At 38.4% G+C, this 16,423-nt stretch overlaps 2 protein-coding genes across 6 annotated transcripts in view; one reads left to right on the plus strand and one right to left on the minus strand.

Annotated features, from left to right (window-relative positions):
- adgrg7.1 (adhesion G protein-coupled receptor G7, tandem duplicate 1) overlaps positions 1–16,423 on the plus strand; it is a 308,074-nt gene that overhangs the window by 180,688 nt on the left and 110,963 nt on the right. The window lies entirely within an intron of this gene.
- The window catches only part of impg2b (interphotoreceptor matrix proteoglycan 2b), a 42,390-nt gene continuing 28,485 nt past the window's right edge, over positions 2,519–16,423 (minus strand). For all 4 annotated transcript variants that reach the window (XM_049471257.1, XM_049471258.1, XM_049471259.1 and 1 more), the window contains 7 exons: positions 13,917–14,136; positions 11,149–11,359; positions 9,978–10,166; positions 7,910–8,108; positions 5,746–5,825; positions 4,011–4,072; positions 2,519–3,587 (listed from right to left, as the gene is read on the minus strand). In XM_049471257.1, the coding sequence (XP_049327214.1) occupies positions 4,027–4,072; positions 5,746–5,825; positions 7,910–8,108; positions 9,978–10,166; positions 11,149–11,359; positions 13,917–14,136 (945 nt within the window). In that variant the 3' untranslated portion in view covers positions 2,519–3,587; positions 4,011–4,026. The remainder of the gene's footprint in view (positions 3,588–4,010; positions 4,073–5,745; positions 5,826–7,909; positions 8,109–9,977; positions 10,167–11,148; positions 11,360–13,916; positions 14,137–16,423) is intronic.

The following is a 16,423-nucleotide window of genomic DNA, read 5'->3' on the forward strand; positions in this document are numbered from 1 at the left end:
AGAGAGAGAAAAAAGAGAGAGAGACAGAGAGAGAGACAGAGAGAAAAGAGAGAGAGAGAGAGAGAGAGAGAGAGAGAGAGAAAAGAGAGAGAGACAGAGAGAGAGAAAAGAGAGAGAGAGAGAAAGAGAGAGTGAGACTCATCCATGCTTCTCTCTCTTTAGTTGTAAGATGCTGTTCAGCTTTTTTCTGCTGCAGTCGGTGCAGATACAGAGCTCTCTACAGGCAGGAACGACTCACTGCACCACGACTCCAGCACTAAACACACACACACACACACACACACACACACACACACACACACACAGTCATATATTCGTCTTTCACCACTCCACTGGAAGAATGAATGCAACGATGTTAAATAAAAAAGCAGTGCAGAGATCTAACTACAGATTGTATAGACATATATGCACACACACACACACACACACACACACACACACACACACACACACACACACAGACATACACATATACACGGACAGTATATCTGTCCACACCTGTGAGGTTCATGTGTGTGTGTTTTTACTCCTACACCATATTTAATGACAACCATGAGTGCTGACATGAAGCCCATGTGTTTCACTAATGAATGGGGGTCAGTGGTGCCCCTTAAAGAGAGGACAGCATGTGTGTGTGTGTGTGTGTGTGTGTGTCTGGGGCCTACAGCAGGTGATACCCCACAGGCTAAATGTTTGGAAGTAGTAAAGGTAAAACCTAAAGATAAGCCTGACAATTGTGATACAAGAACATCAGACATGTTAGAGCTGTTTTATACACCATTTATACGCCTGTAATGAAGCCCAAGGGTGATCTAGGAAAATTGGTACGAAATTGCACCCCATTCCATGACACCAGGATGTGTTGACATGTGACATGAATGTGAACAGACTGTTTACTTTGGCATTTACCATGGTTTTTAATGGGTCAATTAGACCCCAGGTTGTTTTAGCTGTATGAAACATACTGTAAGAAATATCAATATATAATTTGAAGGTCATTATGTCATGAAATTGTAAAAATCTCCATTAACCTTCAGTCTGCTTTAGGACCAATGACATATAATAATAATGATATATATATGAACGGATCCTACACCATTACATTGAATGAGTGAGAAAATCAATGAGTGTTTGAATGAGTGTTTGAACTTTGCTGACATGAAAAATTCCAATCGATAAATTGATAAATAATTTCTGTAAGTTGAAAAGTGGGACCTCTATAGGCATTATTAATTGCTCCTTCTTCCAATATGATGTGTTTTAAGAATGTGACTGACTGTTCAGTTAATTCTGTTTTTAAGAACATTTCCAAAGCAATAACTGTTGATAGTCTAGGTTCATCATCCACTGTAAACTAAAGAAACACATTAGATTCATCTTTTCCTTTCGTCTTTTTTTTCAGCCAATGGAACACATGAAGAATCCCAGCTGAGTTCCTCAGTTTGCTGAGGTCGACAGTGAGAACGTGTGAGTCATATTGAAGCACCATATCACTGAATTAGTCATCAACAGCTGATAGGAATCCCTCAGTGTCTGTCCCTCACAGACCAACACACACAAACACACACAAACACTCCCATCTGAAGCATCAGTCACAGCATCCTGTGCCAACTGCAACTCCAGGGTCTTGTTTTCCAAGCAAAACAAACACAAACACACTGTGGTCCATGACCTCTTCGAGTAAAAATCAGGACAGGAGGTTCGGTGCAACGTGGTCGGTTGGTGGACATCAGAAAATCACCACAAGAGTTGCATTACAGAGATACAGCACCAGACGTCCCAAGTCTCCCAGAAGCTGCATGAGTCTAACACATATCAATAATGGCTTCCTGATGCTCCAAAGAGAGATAAAATCTGCCACAATCTGAAAAGAGTGGCCCAAGAGTGAACACAAATGTGCACACGCAGGCGTTACAGACCTTTTTTTACCCAATCACGTGAGAGAAAGAGAGGGAGAGGGAGAGAAAGGTATTCCCCTCGTGTGCATATTCATGAAGCGCATGCAAAACAGAATGGGTTCTGATTGGCTCATTCACTGCAAAAAGTCTGTGAATCAGCCAATCATTTTTTAGTGTGGGCGGGCAGTGTTGATGCATTCAGGAGCATCATGGCTCCCATCAAAGCTCATTTCACTTTAGACTACTCTAAAGTATATCCATGTCTGCTAAAAGAATAATAATAGTGATTTTATCCCACAGGGGACTAAATGATTGCAAAAGGCATGCTAAGGTAAGTTAATGCATATATATATATATATTGTCTTGTTGAAAAATGCTTCAAGGCAGCATCTGTTTATGCTTTAAGATCTCAATGCAACAAAACATGTCTATACTATAACTCCAAAAAATAATCTGCAGTACTAATTTTTTTGAGCACAATACATATTTGTAGTGTGTGATGATCCGTCCCAGATGCCTCCAAGCTCATAGAAGTGTGAACAGTGCATCTAGACAAATGCCATTTCTGGATGTAATCCTGTATTGTAGACTTACAGACCAGAGAAAGTATACTCTGAAAGTATTAAAATGTGGCTTTATTAGAAAATAAAACTACATCATATTGGACTAGACATTTAAATAAAGCCTGAAATGTAATATATAACTTGAGCCTCCAGAAACTTTTTTTTTACAGATTTTTGCTGTAAAATTGTGAATTGTGAATCTCACAATTTCCCCAAAAAAACATAACATAAAAACAGAAAAAAGAAATTAAATAAATTTCATACCCGTTTTGTGTGTGTTTTAAAAAAAAGTACAAAAGCATCAACTACTGAAAACATTGTTTAAACAAAAATAAATAAATAAATCATTAAAAATAGCTATAATAACTTTCTACATTAAATTACATTGTTTGCTACAACAGTTAATTTACACGTCCTACAGTCTGTGCAGAAGAAAAAAATAAAGAGAAAAGCATCAAATTTTAGAAATTCAATAACGAGCACTTCACATTCGCATTTATACGACTTAATACTACATCACGTTTCATTCTATATATTTCATTTATACGCAAAAACACAGTTCAGAGTCTCATCAGTCGTTCCGTCCACTTACACTCTTACTACAGCGAACAGCGTCCCACAACAAACACAGTAAAAAAACAGAAACTGACCAATCAGAAAGAAAGAAGGCACTGACAAGAGAAACGATAGTGACTGGCCCCTCCCCCTCAAAATACATAAATATAAACACATAAACAAACAAAAAAACACCAACAGAACTGGACCAGGAGCAGCCGAGACTACTGATTGGTGGGTTTAGTCTTGTGAAGCGGTTGATGAAGACTTGTGATTGGTTGGTGAAAAGTCCAGACGTCACACGCGGCCTCCCACAGTGACCCACAGGATTAAAAGAAACAACAAAACTCAGAATAGCAAAGGTCACGTGATCCGTCTACACCTCATCATCATGTCAATCTTTAGTGCCAGAGTCCTAGTTCTCCTTAAGCCCCGCCCACTTCCAAAAAAATGGAATAATGAAACAAATCGGAAGTCCATTTCAAACTTCGGAAAAGTCCGACCCGGAAAACCACGTCAACAGAAGACTCGGTTCCCTCTTTACGCGTCTTTAAGAGCGAAGGCAGGTTTTCTGAGGAGGGAAAGAAAACTAAATTTAAAGAGAGAACAGATTTAAAAAAGACAAGTATTGCATAACATTTTTTTAACGTTATTTTTTAATGTAAAAATTATATTTAGTAGATCTATAACAACTCCAAAAGCACTTGTTTGCCTAAGTAGGCTCATCACATGCTGGTATTTAACTGAATCTACTCTTTCCTCTACTAGTGAAATGCAACATAAGCTTACAGTATGATACAGCCATCCCCATGTTTAACAGTTAACAGTTAATTGAGGAACGGAGGACATTGACGTGGCAGGACCATACCCCTTCTCCAACCCTTTATTTCTTACCCTCTACCTGCATTACTTACAGAAATAATAGTAACATGAATAAAAATATATTCAGTATTTAGACTTCATTGGAATATGAAATTATGAAATTTGATTTTACCTTGATGGCAGAATAATCAGCAGCTCTGTGTGGAATTACTGTCTCTCCTCAGGTCCAGAACCCTATAATAATAATAACACACAACAACACCTTCATAAACACTTACGCAGCCTCATAATACATACTTAATATACTTAATAACAACATAATACATACTATATACTTAATAACTTCATAATACATACTGTATACTCAATAACTTTCAAATATACACTGTATTCATAACTCATCATATGCTTAAAATCAGCATAATACATACTGTATACTTAATAACTTCATAATATACATGGTATACCTAACTCGTTATATATTTTACAGCTGTATAATACATACTGTATAGTTAATAACTTCATAATATACATGGTATACCTAACTCGTTATATATTTTACAGCTGCATAATACATACTGGATACTTAACAGCTTAACAGTACATACTGAATATTTAATAACTTTATAATAGATACTGTATACTTAATAACTTAATAATAACACACAGTATACCTAAAAGCTTAATACCACATACTGGATAATTAACAGTACATACTGTATCCTTTAAAAACAATTTGTCCCTTTTACAAGTCTCTCTGGCACCTGAACTTCAGTGTGTGTGTGTGAGTGTGTGTGTGTTCTTCACTGGTAGTGTAGTTAACCTTTCCCCTAGCTCCTGTCTGATCTATTCCTCCGTCTGGAACATTATACACCTGTCTCAGGTAGCGCCGCGCCGCCACAGACAAAACACCCGTCTGAACTCTTCCTCCAGACCTTAGAACTGAACCCAGGAGAACCCACAGTACACACTGAGGGCTTCCAACACACACACACACATACACACACACACACACACACACCGGCTAATGTGACTTCCACACACACACACACACACACACACACATACGCTAATGTGACTTCCACACACACACACACGTTATAAACCTTAAATTCTATTAGTGTTACAGCAAAGTCCTGCTGTGGTGCCTAAAATCTACTTAATTATTTAATTAATCAATTCAATCAATTACATAATTACTTACTTTTACTTTTCCCTCTGGTACAATTCATCTTATTCCCAGGTTTATAAGTTTTAAACATATCATATTTATGATAAGTTTATCATAAATAAAAAGAGTGTGTTTGATTCTGAGTTAAAATAACAGTATTGTAAATAGGCTTGTAAAACAAAATCTGAGCATGTTTCCCAATCACTGTTTACAACTTCATAATAATACAGGCCTTTTATATAGCAGCGATTCTTAACTTGTAAAAACATTGTTAAAACATGTAAAATAATTAATGTTCATCAGATTTTGTACTTCTCTTTTATATTTGGAATAAAGAGACTTTTAGAAATATCTCAATGTGTGGCCTACTTTGATATTTAATTTTATTGTAGTAACTTTTATACATGTAGTTCTTCCTCAGTTTCTAAAAAAACTGCTCCTAAATTCACTTTACATGCACATATATTTTCTAATGAGTTTTGGAAGGATATTTTTAAAAAGTACATTTGTATTCTATAAAATTGGGTTGCGACTTAAGGGAGAACTCCGGTGTAAAATTAATATATTATATAGACCTAAAGTTCATTTCACACTAGAAATCTCCTTTAATGACCATGAGTAAATGTAGGTCTCGGGCTGAGACTAGTTGAGAACCCCTGATCTATAGGACTTCATTAGGAGCAAGAATTGATTCACTTGCTAAATTTTCCCACATCATTCAGTTACATTTACTCACACTTGGTGCTGCCGGACGAAGTCAGCAAACTGGCGGTCCTTGGCGTAGAGTTCAAGAATCCGAATCCGATCCAGGATTTCCTGCAGAGAGAGAGAGAGAGAGAGAGAGAGAGAGGAAAGGAGAGGAACGTGAGGACGTGAAAAGACGAGACCATTACATAACCACATGGCCGTTTGTTAGCCTTCAGTCAATCTCTCTCTAAATCCGTCTCTGCCGCCCACGCAGACGTCTAGACGTCTAAACGGTGCGGTGAAGGTGCGACACCGTGTCACATCAGGGCAACGTGAACAAACAGCTCCTAAAAACCCTCAGAACACAGCGAGGCCTTTCTGTACATGCTAAAAGAGAACAGCGGCGCTAGCGATTACATAACAGCCTGCGATTTATCCTGTCAGGTGTGAAGGAAGAGGACCCGGGAGACGGGAGTTTGTTTTCTGTTACTTTTACTGAAGCAGGAGTCGTGAATCACGAGGACACGGGCTGGACATCAAAAGTTTGGGGACATCTTGTCTTCTGCTAAAAGTGTTTGACTGTTGGACGCAGTTGGACGCCACATGCACACACTCACACACTCGCTCACACACACGTGACCCATTACGCTACAAGCGTGAGCCCTGTGAGCTTATTCACTGTCACAAATTCCCTGAAACAGCAGAGATTTGATTGAAAAGAAAACTTAATAATGATGAGTTTCTTTGATTTTACCAAATTAAAAACCTCTGGAATATAATCAAGAGGAAGATGGATGATCACAAGCCATCAAACCACCAAACTGAACTGCTTGAATTTTTGCAACAGGAGTAAAGCAGCATAAAGTTATCCAAAAGCAGTGTGTAAGACTGGTGGAGGAGAACATGATGCCAAGATGCATGAAAAAACTGTGATTAAAGACCACCAGGGTTATTCCACCAAATGTTGATTTCTGAAGCATCATCTCCTACAACATACCCCTACCTTACCCAACACTGTCTCACCTTTATCCACACATTACCAGACATGTCTCCTTATATACTCCAGTGTCCTCACATTACCAAACATCTAATCCCCTCATCCAGACATGCTTCAAACCTGTCTATTCCTTATCCCCACCTTACCTTCCACCATCCTACCATCTCCTCCTACACACCCCCACCTTACCCAACACTGTCTCATCTTTATCCCAACAATTGCTGCATTATCTCCGCCTCCTGCTTTAACACTGCCCACAGCATCTCACCATCACACCTCACCATCTCCACTCTGTGCACACCTAAACCAAAAACACCAAATTTACACCATGTCTGCAAACCTGAACACCACCCTCACTCCATGTCCAATGCTCCACCTTCCTCAGCCCTGTTCTCTTTGTCTCTACAGAAATAAAAGAAGCATCAGAACTGATGTTGATACTGATGTCCCTGTTCCTGTTTCAGCATGAGCTCGTAAAACTGATCCTCGGCAGTGATGTCAGAGAGAACACACAGTGCAGCAGATATCTCCACATATCTTACAGCTGATCATCCTGAGAAAACACAGATATACACACTGCATCTCTATTTACCACGCACACACTCACACTCACACACACACACACACACACTCACACAAACACTTCTTTCCCCATTCATTTACATGTCAACATAATCTTGTTCCCCATTCTGATTAGACAGAGATTTCTAGTACAGTGGCCAGTGCTACAGTAGGTGTTTCTAATAAAGTGGCCAGTGCTACAGTAGGTGTTTCTAATAAAGTGGCCAGTGGTACAGTAGGTGTTTCTAATAAAGTGGCCAGTGGTACAGTAGGTGTATCTAATAAAGTGGCCAGTGATACAGTAGGTGTTTCTAATAAAGTGGCCGGTGGTATAGTAGGGTGTTTCTGATAAAGTGGCCACAGTGAGCAGAAGCACAAGTTATATAGCAGGGTCTTTCTAATAAAGTGGCCAGTGAGTGGAAGCCCACGTTAAGGTGTTTCTGATAAAGTGGCCAGTCAGTGGAAGCCCAACTTATATAGTAGGGTGTTTCTAATAAAGTGGCCACAATGAGTCGAAACACAAGGTACTGTAGGTGTTTCTAATAAAGTGGCCATTGATTGGTGTTTCTAATTGAAGACATAGTGAAAACATAGGGGCTATACATTATTGTAATTGCCTGATTTCACACACACACACACACACACACACACACACCTCTTTTGAGAGCTCGCTGTTCTCATAGATGTGACGTAGCTCGTCGCTGCCGAAGTCGCTGGACACGTCGGCGCTGGCGGTGCTGATTGGAGCTCCGGAGTAGCGCTGGTTATACCGGCTGTAGCCCGAGTTCACATCACTCTCAAACATCGGGTTATACTTAGTGGCCCTCTCCAGAGACGGCACGCTGTCGGCATGTCTGAGACAGAGACAGACAGAGAGAGACAGACAGAGAGAGACAGAGGTCAGCTTATCCCCAACATCATCTGCTGGCCAAACACTAAGGTCAGAGCTCTAACAGCACTTTTACTTTTACTTTAAGAAAAAGAAGGATATTTAGAGTATCCACAAGTGCAGTCACAAAAAAGACCAATAAAAAACGCTATAATGATGAAACTGGCACTCATCAGGAACGGCCCAGGAAAGGAAGAGTAAGAGTTCCCTCTAGTAACCCAGTATTTAACATTGTGAACAGTATTAACATTATAAACATGTCAACATGTCTACAGCTCTAGGTCAACTCTAGCTTACCATGAATAAAAAAGGGAAAATAAAAAGTTTTTCAACTGGAAAATATGATTTCTTTGTGGCCTGAAGACTTGTTAATATATATATATTTAATATAAGATTTGAGAACCTCAGTAAGCTCAGTATTGTGATAAATACCTAGATAAATAGCCTGTTTAGGGCTAGTTAAGTACGTAGCATAGTAGCATAGTAGCATAGTAGCATTCACACAATGCATATTTGTATAGCAGAAGCTTCTACAGCGATTAGCACATCTCAAATCACATCTCTAAAAGCCAATATATTTCTCTCAGAGTTGAAGGCGAGTAAAATATAACCAGTCACGCCGAAGAGGTAAATAAATATGGGGATGTTTAAGCCTGAGGGACTTTTGTGGTTTTCTGTGTTTGACTTAGCATGATGCTAACCTCCCAGGAGAACTCCTCACTAAAGCATCGCCCGTGGCTCGTCTCGCTCGGCTCGCTGAACCCGCCGTACCGAGCCCTGGTGAACGCTCACGTATAAAAAAACGCTGCAATTTTAAACAAAATCAGGGCTGTGTTGATATTTTCCAGTAAACACGTCTCCATCTGTTAATCAGCCGCGGCGCGGCGGCCGAACGGCTCTGAGGCTGTGGGAGAAGGCTAAACATTTCAGAACGCTTATTTACATCACGTCCCTGCGATCAGCGCCCGAGTATTTACCCGTCTGAAGCCCATAAGCCGATATGCAGTGTCCAAAATGGCGTATTTAGGCCAAGCTTTCTCTCCTTGCCGATTAGCATTACTTTCTCTGCTCTAATAGGCTTAAGTCATAGAAGAAGTGTAGCAACGAACTTTTGACCTTCTATAATGCGAAATCTTACACGTGCTACGCTAGCAGATTAGCTTAGCTGCTGGTGCTTTCACCTTGTAATGCATAGTCTCAGTACTGACATTTAGAAATAAATAAGTTAATAAATAAATTAATAATAATAATAAATAAATGGTGCAGAGTTAGGTAGAGGTACCCAACAGCACAACTTCAAAGTAAAAGCACTGTTACTTCAAAATATTGATTACTCAAGTACAGCTCTGTAAAAAATTAAGAGAAAACTTGAGTTTCTAAATAAGTTTCTGAGTAAAATGAACAATGTTGTTTCATTTTATAAACTACAGGCAACATTTCTCCCAAATTCCAAATAAAAATATTGTCATTTAGAGCATTTCTTTACAGAAAATGAGAAAGAAAACAAGTTCAAATTCATAAAGATTTCAGAAATCAATATTTGGTGGAATAACCCTGGTTTTTAATCACAGTTTTTATCATGTATCTTGGCATCATGTTCTCCTCCACCAGTCTTACACAATGCTTTTGGATAACTTTATGCTGCTTTACTCCTGGTGCAAGAATTCAAGCAGTTCAGTTTGGTGGTTTGATGGCTTGTGATAATCCATCTTCCTCTTGATTATATTCCAGAGATTTTCAATTTGGTAAAATCAAAGAAACTCATCATTTTTTTTATGTTGTCACAGAGTTTCCATACAAGGCAGAAGAGCCTGTACGACAGGTGGGCTCTCACCTAAGAGGGTCCTCAGAATCGTCTCGGTCGTACTGATCTCGTAGAGTTCTGGCCAGGAAGAAGATGATTCCAGAAGCGACAATCAGGAATCCGGCGACGGAGATTATAGCAATACCAACAACCAGCGGTTCAGAAACATATTCCTCACAGTGCTCCCCCCGATACCACCAGTTCTCTCCAACACGACACCTAAACACACACACACACACCAGCATCCCTTTAATCCTTAAAATCCCATTGATGCAAATTGTATCAAAAACTTTGCACATTGTTTATACAGTTTAATCACTCAGGAATGCATCAACACACCAACATGTGTGTTTTTGAGAAATCTATTGTGAAATACACTTAAAGAAAAGGCATACCATCATATTTCCATGCTTTATTCTTTCATTATACGCAGCTGATAGTAAATATCCAGTGTCTTAAATCACTTTTTTATAAGGTAGGAATATCGGCCATATTGACCCAAATTACTCACACTCTAAATCTAAATATCAAGAAAAATAAATCTGTCTGATGCTGCACATGTATTCTGTCACAGTAATAAGCCATGTAATAAACTATTATCAAAATGTTTATACTTTCAACTGATCAACACTCTAACTATTACTGAAAAGAAAACTCTTGTGTGAATTGATTTGAAGTCTGAACATTCTAAAATAGGTAAAAGAATATATTTTTTATCAAAACATCATTTCCATTAGGATTTACAAATTCCTAAAAGCATTTACGTCTCAATAATGACCTTTTCGAGCAGCTCAATGTCTTCTGGCATAAAGAAAAATAAGATCATGTGGCTGACTTCTAACATAACCGTGTTATAACAAGTGAAAGAGGAACTGACAAAAACTGAGAAAAAAAATCACACCAAAATAGGCTGGGATTCAAAGGGTTAAAGCATGAACCTAAAAATGCACAATATACAAATATAATATACACTACCTGACTTTGCAAGGTTTATTTTGCAAAGTAAACAATTCAGAAACTATTTTTCCAGAAAACTTTAATATATTTTATATTTTATGTTCTAAACTTCGACTCAATGATCGTCTTTTCATGTTCTGAGATTGTAACAGTTATTCAGTAAGCCCGAGTTCGGGCTTTGGGTTGGGCAGAGAATCTAAACTCTACTCTACAGCAGATATAAGAATGAAAATGTTCTGCATACCTGCATATCGCCCCCTTTCCGGGTATGATGTCGCACTTTCCGTCATTCAGACAGAAATCCTCCTGAATGTCGCAGATGCTTTGACACGGCAGACCGTCCACACTGAAATACCCAGCGTCACACACACACTCCGCCTCACCCGACCACTTATTAACCATACACCTGGAGAACTCGTTACAGGCCTGGAATTTACACGGATCAGCTTTCTCACCTGGACGAACAACAGAGGAGAACATCAGTATAACAGATATACAACAGTCTCTCACCAAGAGGTACACTACCCTAAAGTAGGGCAGGAGGGGAAGCCCTTTTTTTACAACCTTATGTGTCTAATCCGACCACAACTCTAATCATTTACATATATGTTATGAATACATCAGATCATTTGTTTGTTTCTAATGCAAAAGGCCACCCAAATCAACTTAGGCCTCGACTTCGAATCCTGTTCATGTAGCTGCCGGAGCCCTGAGAGAGAACAATAGGCCTTGCTCTCTCTGGGTGGGTACAGTACAGTCGATGGCGCTCTCTCTCTTTCCCTCATCACTCCTAGGGTGATGAGGATCAGCACAAGGCTGCGTCTGTGAGCTGATGTATCAGAACCGAGTCACTGCGCTTTAATGCTGCAGCGTTAGCGCTGTAAATTAGAAAATTAGATTAAAAAGTTTTAGTTTTAAGAGTTCAGAAATCAATCAATATTTGGTGGAATAACCCTGGTTTTTAATCACAGTTTTTAATTTCATGCATCTTGGCATCATGTTTTCCTCCTCCACCAGTCTTACACACTGCTTTTGGATAACTTTATGCAGCTTTACTCCTGATGCAAAATTCAAGCAGTTCAGTTTGGTTTGATGGCTTGTGATCATCCATCTTCCTCTTGATTATATTCCAGAGGTTTTCAATTTGGTAAAATCAAAGAAACTCATCATTTTTATGTGGTGTCTTATTCTTTTCTAGAGCTGTAGATCTCCAATGATGGAACAAAACTACCTTTAACAAACTTTTGAAGACAGAGCTCTACAAAAAGCATCTACTCTCCTAACACCTCTAACCTCCTAATGCTAATGTACATCATTATTTGTAAGTCGCTTTTTCGATTAGAGCGTCCACTAAATGCAACATAATATAATATAATATAATATAATATAATATAATAAAATATTATATAATGTAATATATCGTAATGTTCTTGAATAAGGACTCAAGCATCTCCTCATGCAGTGTTTCCAGCAGAGTCAAAAATAAACCAGGCTTTATCGTGTTCCTAATCTATCGGCTGAAATGATTCAGCGTTTAGACAGTGTGATCAGGAGTGTAATAAGACCACGGCTCAGACAGATTACACTGGCCCAGCTCAAAAGGAACAAACACACACACACACACCTGTACACACAAACACACAATATGACTCACTCAGACAACACAAGCAGGGCTGCACGTCTCACCTGAGACTTTGGCACCTAATCCGAAGAATCTGCATCATGGAATCACTTCATTCACAGACCTGAGGCTGGTTCTGCTCTGCCCTAACCCGATTTACCTTCCCATCTCTGGAACAGCAATCTGATTTGAATACAACCCCAATTCCAATTAAGTTGGGACTTTGTTTAAAACACAAGAAAAACCCAATATGATGATTTACAACTCATTTTTAATATACAGCTCTTGAAACAAATAAGAGAGCACTTAAAAATGATGAGTTTCTTTGATTTTACCAAATTGAAAACCTCTGGAATATAATCAAGAGGAAGATGGTGATCACAAGCCATCAAATCAAACTGAACTGCTTGAATTTTTGTACCAGGAGTAAAGCAGCATAAAGTTATCCAAAAGCAGTGTGTAAGACTGGTGGAGGAGAACATGATGCCAAGATGCATGAAAAAACAGTGATCAAAAACTAACCAGGATTAATCCACCAAATTTAGATTTCTGAACTCTAAAAACTTTATGAATATGAACTTGTTTTCTTTGCATTATTTGAGGTATGAAAGCTCTGGAAGCTGAATTATTAGTGTCCGCAGTTCCTAATTGAAGAAACATGCCTCGCACAAAAAAGTCAAGAACTGTTGACATGACAGCATGAAGCTGGAAAGGGCCACAAAAGTATCTTTAAAAGCCTTGATGTTCTACAAATGGAGAGCAAAAGTTCAGCACTGTTGCTGCTACACTAGGTGTGGTAAAGTCCTGTAAAGATGACTGCAAGAGCACAGCGCAGAATGATCAATGAGGTGAGGAAGAATCCTAGAGTGTCAGGTGAAGATGTACAGAAATCTCTGGCACATACTAACATTTTTGTTGACAAATCACTAAATACAATAAGGAAAACATTAAACAAAATGTTTAGAGTTGATGGGAGGACACCAAGGAGGAAGCCACTGCTGTACAAAAAAAACTTTGCTGCACGTTGTTTGGAAGGAACACACTAAGCTTTTTCCTGCAACTGTATCTGACAAAATCAGTATTATTCTAACAATAAAGAAGACACGTCTGCTACCAATCACAGCCTGGCTGCCAGTAAAGAGTGAAAAATACGATGTTCAGTAGTGCCTCATGACTCACATTGAGCAATTATCTTACACGACAGAAAATGAATCTTCCAGAATCCTTCTGCTGTTATACTCAGTACACTCTCTCGGGCACAAACTGTGACAAACGAGGCGCAAACTCATAATTTACGCCCCAGAGGGATCAGATCCCAGTCAGGCACGGAGACTCTGTTCTTATGAAGTTAATAAACGACGCCTGAGATTTAGATTGGCTGCCAGACTCACCTGATTCAACATCCAGCGAGTACTTGTCTATGGCGAGGTTCATGGTCTGGTAGGCAGTGTTGCAGAAATCCTCCAAGATCAGGTAAACCGCCGAGGTCACTTCCCGAGGAACCGGCTTCCCAAACTTCATCCTGCTGTTCACCACGATGCTGCCGTTCCTGAAATTCAGGATCTCCAAGTGCTGGAAGTTGCTAAGATTGGATTGCAGGTACGGCACAAGCTAGACAAAAAATAAAACAGCAGAAACGTCTTTTAAAAATAAAGCTCTAGCAACAAAATAAGAGAGCACTTTAAAATGATGCGTTTCTTTGATTTTACTAAATTGAAAACCTCTGGAATATAATCAAGATGAAGATGGATAATCACAGGCCATCAAACCAAACTGAAGTGCTTGGATTTTTGCACCAGGAGTGCTTTTGGAGAAGTTATCCAAGAGTAGTGTGTAAGACTGGTGGAGGAGAAAACCAGGATTATTCCACCAAATATTGATTTCTGAAGTCTTAAAACTTCATGAATATAAACTTGAATATAAAATGAGAATATTCAATCTTACCCATAGTTATATTACCAATAGTACAATTAATAAGAATAGATTAATAAGGAAAGATTGATAAGGAAAGATTGATAGGGAAAGAGTGATAGGAAAAGATTGATAGGGAAAGATTGATAGGGAAATATTGATAAGGAAATATTGATAGGGAAAGATTGATAGGGAAAGATTGATAAGGAAAGACTGATAAGGAAAGATTGATAAGGAAAGATTGATAAGGAAATATTGATAAGGAAATATTGATAGGGAAAGATTGATAGGGAAAGATTGATAAGGAAAGACTGTTAAGGAAAGATTGATAAGGAAAGATTGATAAGGAAATAATGATAAGGAAATATTGATAGGGAAATATTGATAGGGAAAGATTGATAAGGAAATATTGATAGGGGAATATTGATAAGGAAATATTGATAAGGAAATATTGATAGGGGAATATTGATAGGGAAAGATTGATAGGGAAGGATTGATAGGGAAAGATTGATAGGGAAAGATTGATAGGGAAAGATTGATAAGGAAAGATTGATAGGGAAATATTGATAAGGAAATATTGATAGGGGAATATTGATAGGGAAAGATTGATAGGGAAAGATTGATAGGAAAAAGATTGATAGGGAAATATTGATAAGGAAATATTGATAGGGGAATATTGATAGGGAAATATTGATAGGGGAATATTGATAGGGAAAATTGACAGGAAAAAGATTGATAGGGAAATATTGATAAGGAAATATTGATAGGGAAATATTGATAGGGAAAGATTGATAGGGGAATATTGATAGGGAAGGATTGATAGGGAAAGATTGATAGGGAAAGATTGATAGGGAAAGATTGATAAGGAAAGATTGATAGGGAAATATTGATAAGGAAATATTGATAGGGAAAGATTGATAGGGAAAGATTGATAGGGAAAGGTTGATGGGGAAAGATTGATAGGGAAAGATTGATAGGGAAAGATTGATAGGGAAAGATTGATGGGGAAAGATTGATAGGGAAAGATTGATAGGGAAAGATTGATGGGGAAAGATTGATAGGGAAAGATTGATGGGGAAAGATTGATAGGGAAAGATTGATGGGGAAAGATTGATGGGGAAAGATTGATAGGGAAAGATTGATTGGGAAAGATTGATAGGGAAAGATTGATAGGGAAAGATTGATAGGGAAAGATTGATAGGGAAAGATTGATAGGGAAAGATTGATGGGGAAAGATTGATAGGGAAAGATTGATTGGGAAAGATTGATAGGGAAAGATTGATAGGGAAAGATTGATAGGGAAAGATTGATAGGGAAAGATTGATAGGGAAAGGTCAGATGCTCCAGTGGAGTTAGTGGATGAAGCTAAGCTCCTCAGCGCTGGGTAATAAGTACCTGCTGACACAAAACAGTATCAGCCCGTCTGGCCTCACAGTAAAGACCTTAAATATGAAGCTTCAGCATATTTTAGATGATTTAGTACCTTTTGGGCTCTTTGTGATATTTATCAATGACTGTATATATACATAGAGAAGCACTGAAGCTAATCCCCAGATATTTCAACAATAAAACATCAATTTTTCCATCTCATTTTTCTCCTCTCTAAACTTTTTTCCATCTCCAGTGTCTAAATCCAACAGTACATTTTCCCCCAGAAATCAGTTTTTAAAACTATGTACAGTAGTTAATCATAATATTACTGATCATGTGGTTTGGTTTGTGCTGTTGATCACATTAACAGATGCTCAACACAAAGTTCTTCATAGTTTTTTGGTAAGACCTATCTAAGCTAATTTGGGGCATTTTAATACAAAATACCAGCATTTTTTGGTCCAGTTAGAACAGACTGGTTTGTTTGCACTCTTGATGCGGTTCATTTCGGCAGGTGCAAAAACTGTAATTCGGTGTGAACCAAAACAACTGTTCCAAACAAAATCTACAATGCTTTGTTTGTGGTGAGATTGTGATCCGATATAAATCTACTGTT

This window comes from Astyanax mexicanus, chromosome 23 (genome assembly GCF_023375975.1).
Source record: "Astyanax mexicanus isolate ESR-SI-001 chromosome 23, AstMex3_surface, whole genome shotgun sequence".
Lineage (NCBI taxonomy): Eukaryota > Metazoa > Chordata > Actinopteri > Characiformes > Acestrorhamphidae > Astyanax > Astyanax mexicanus.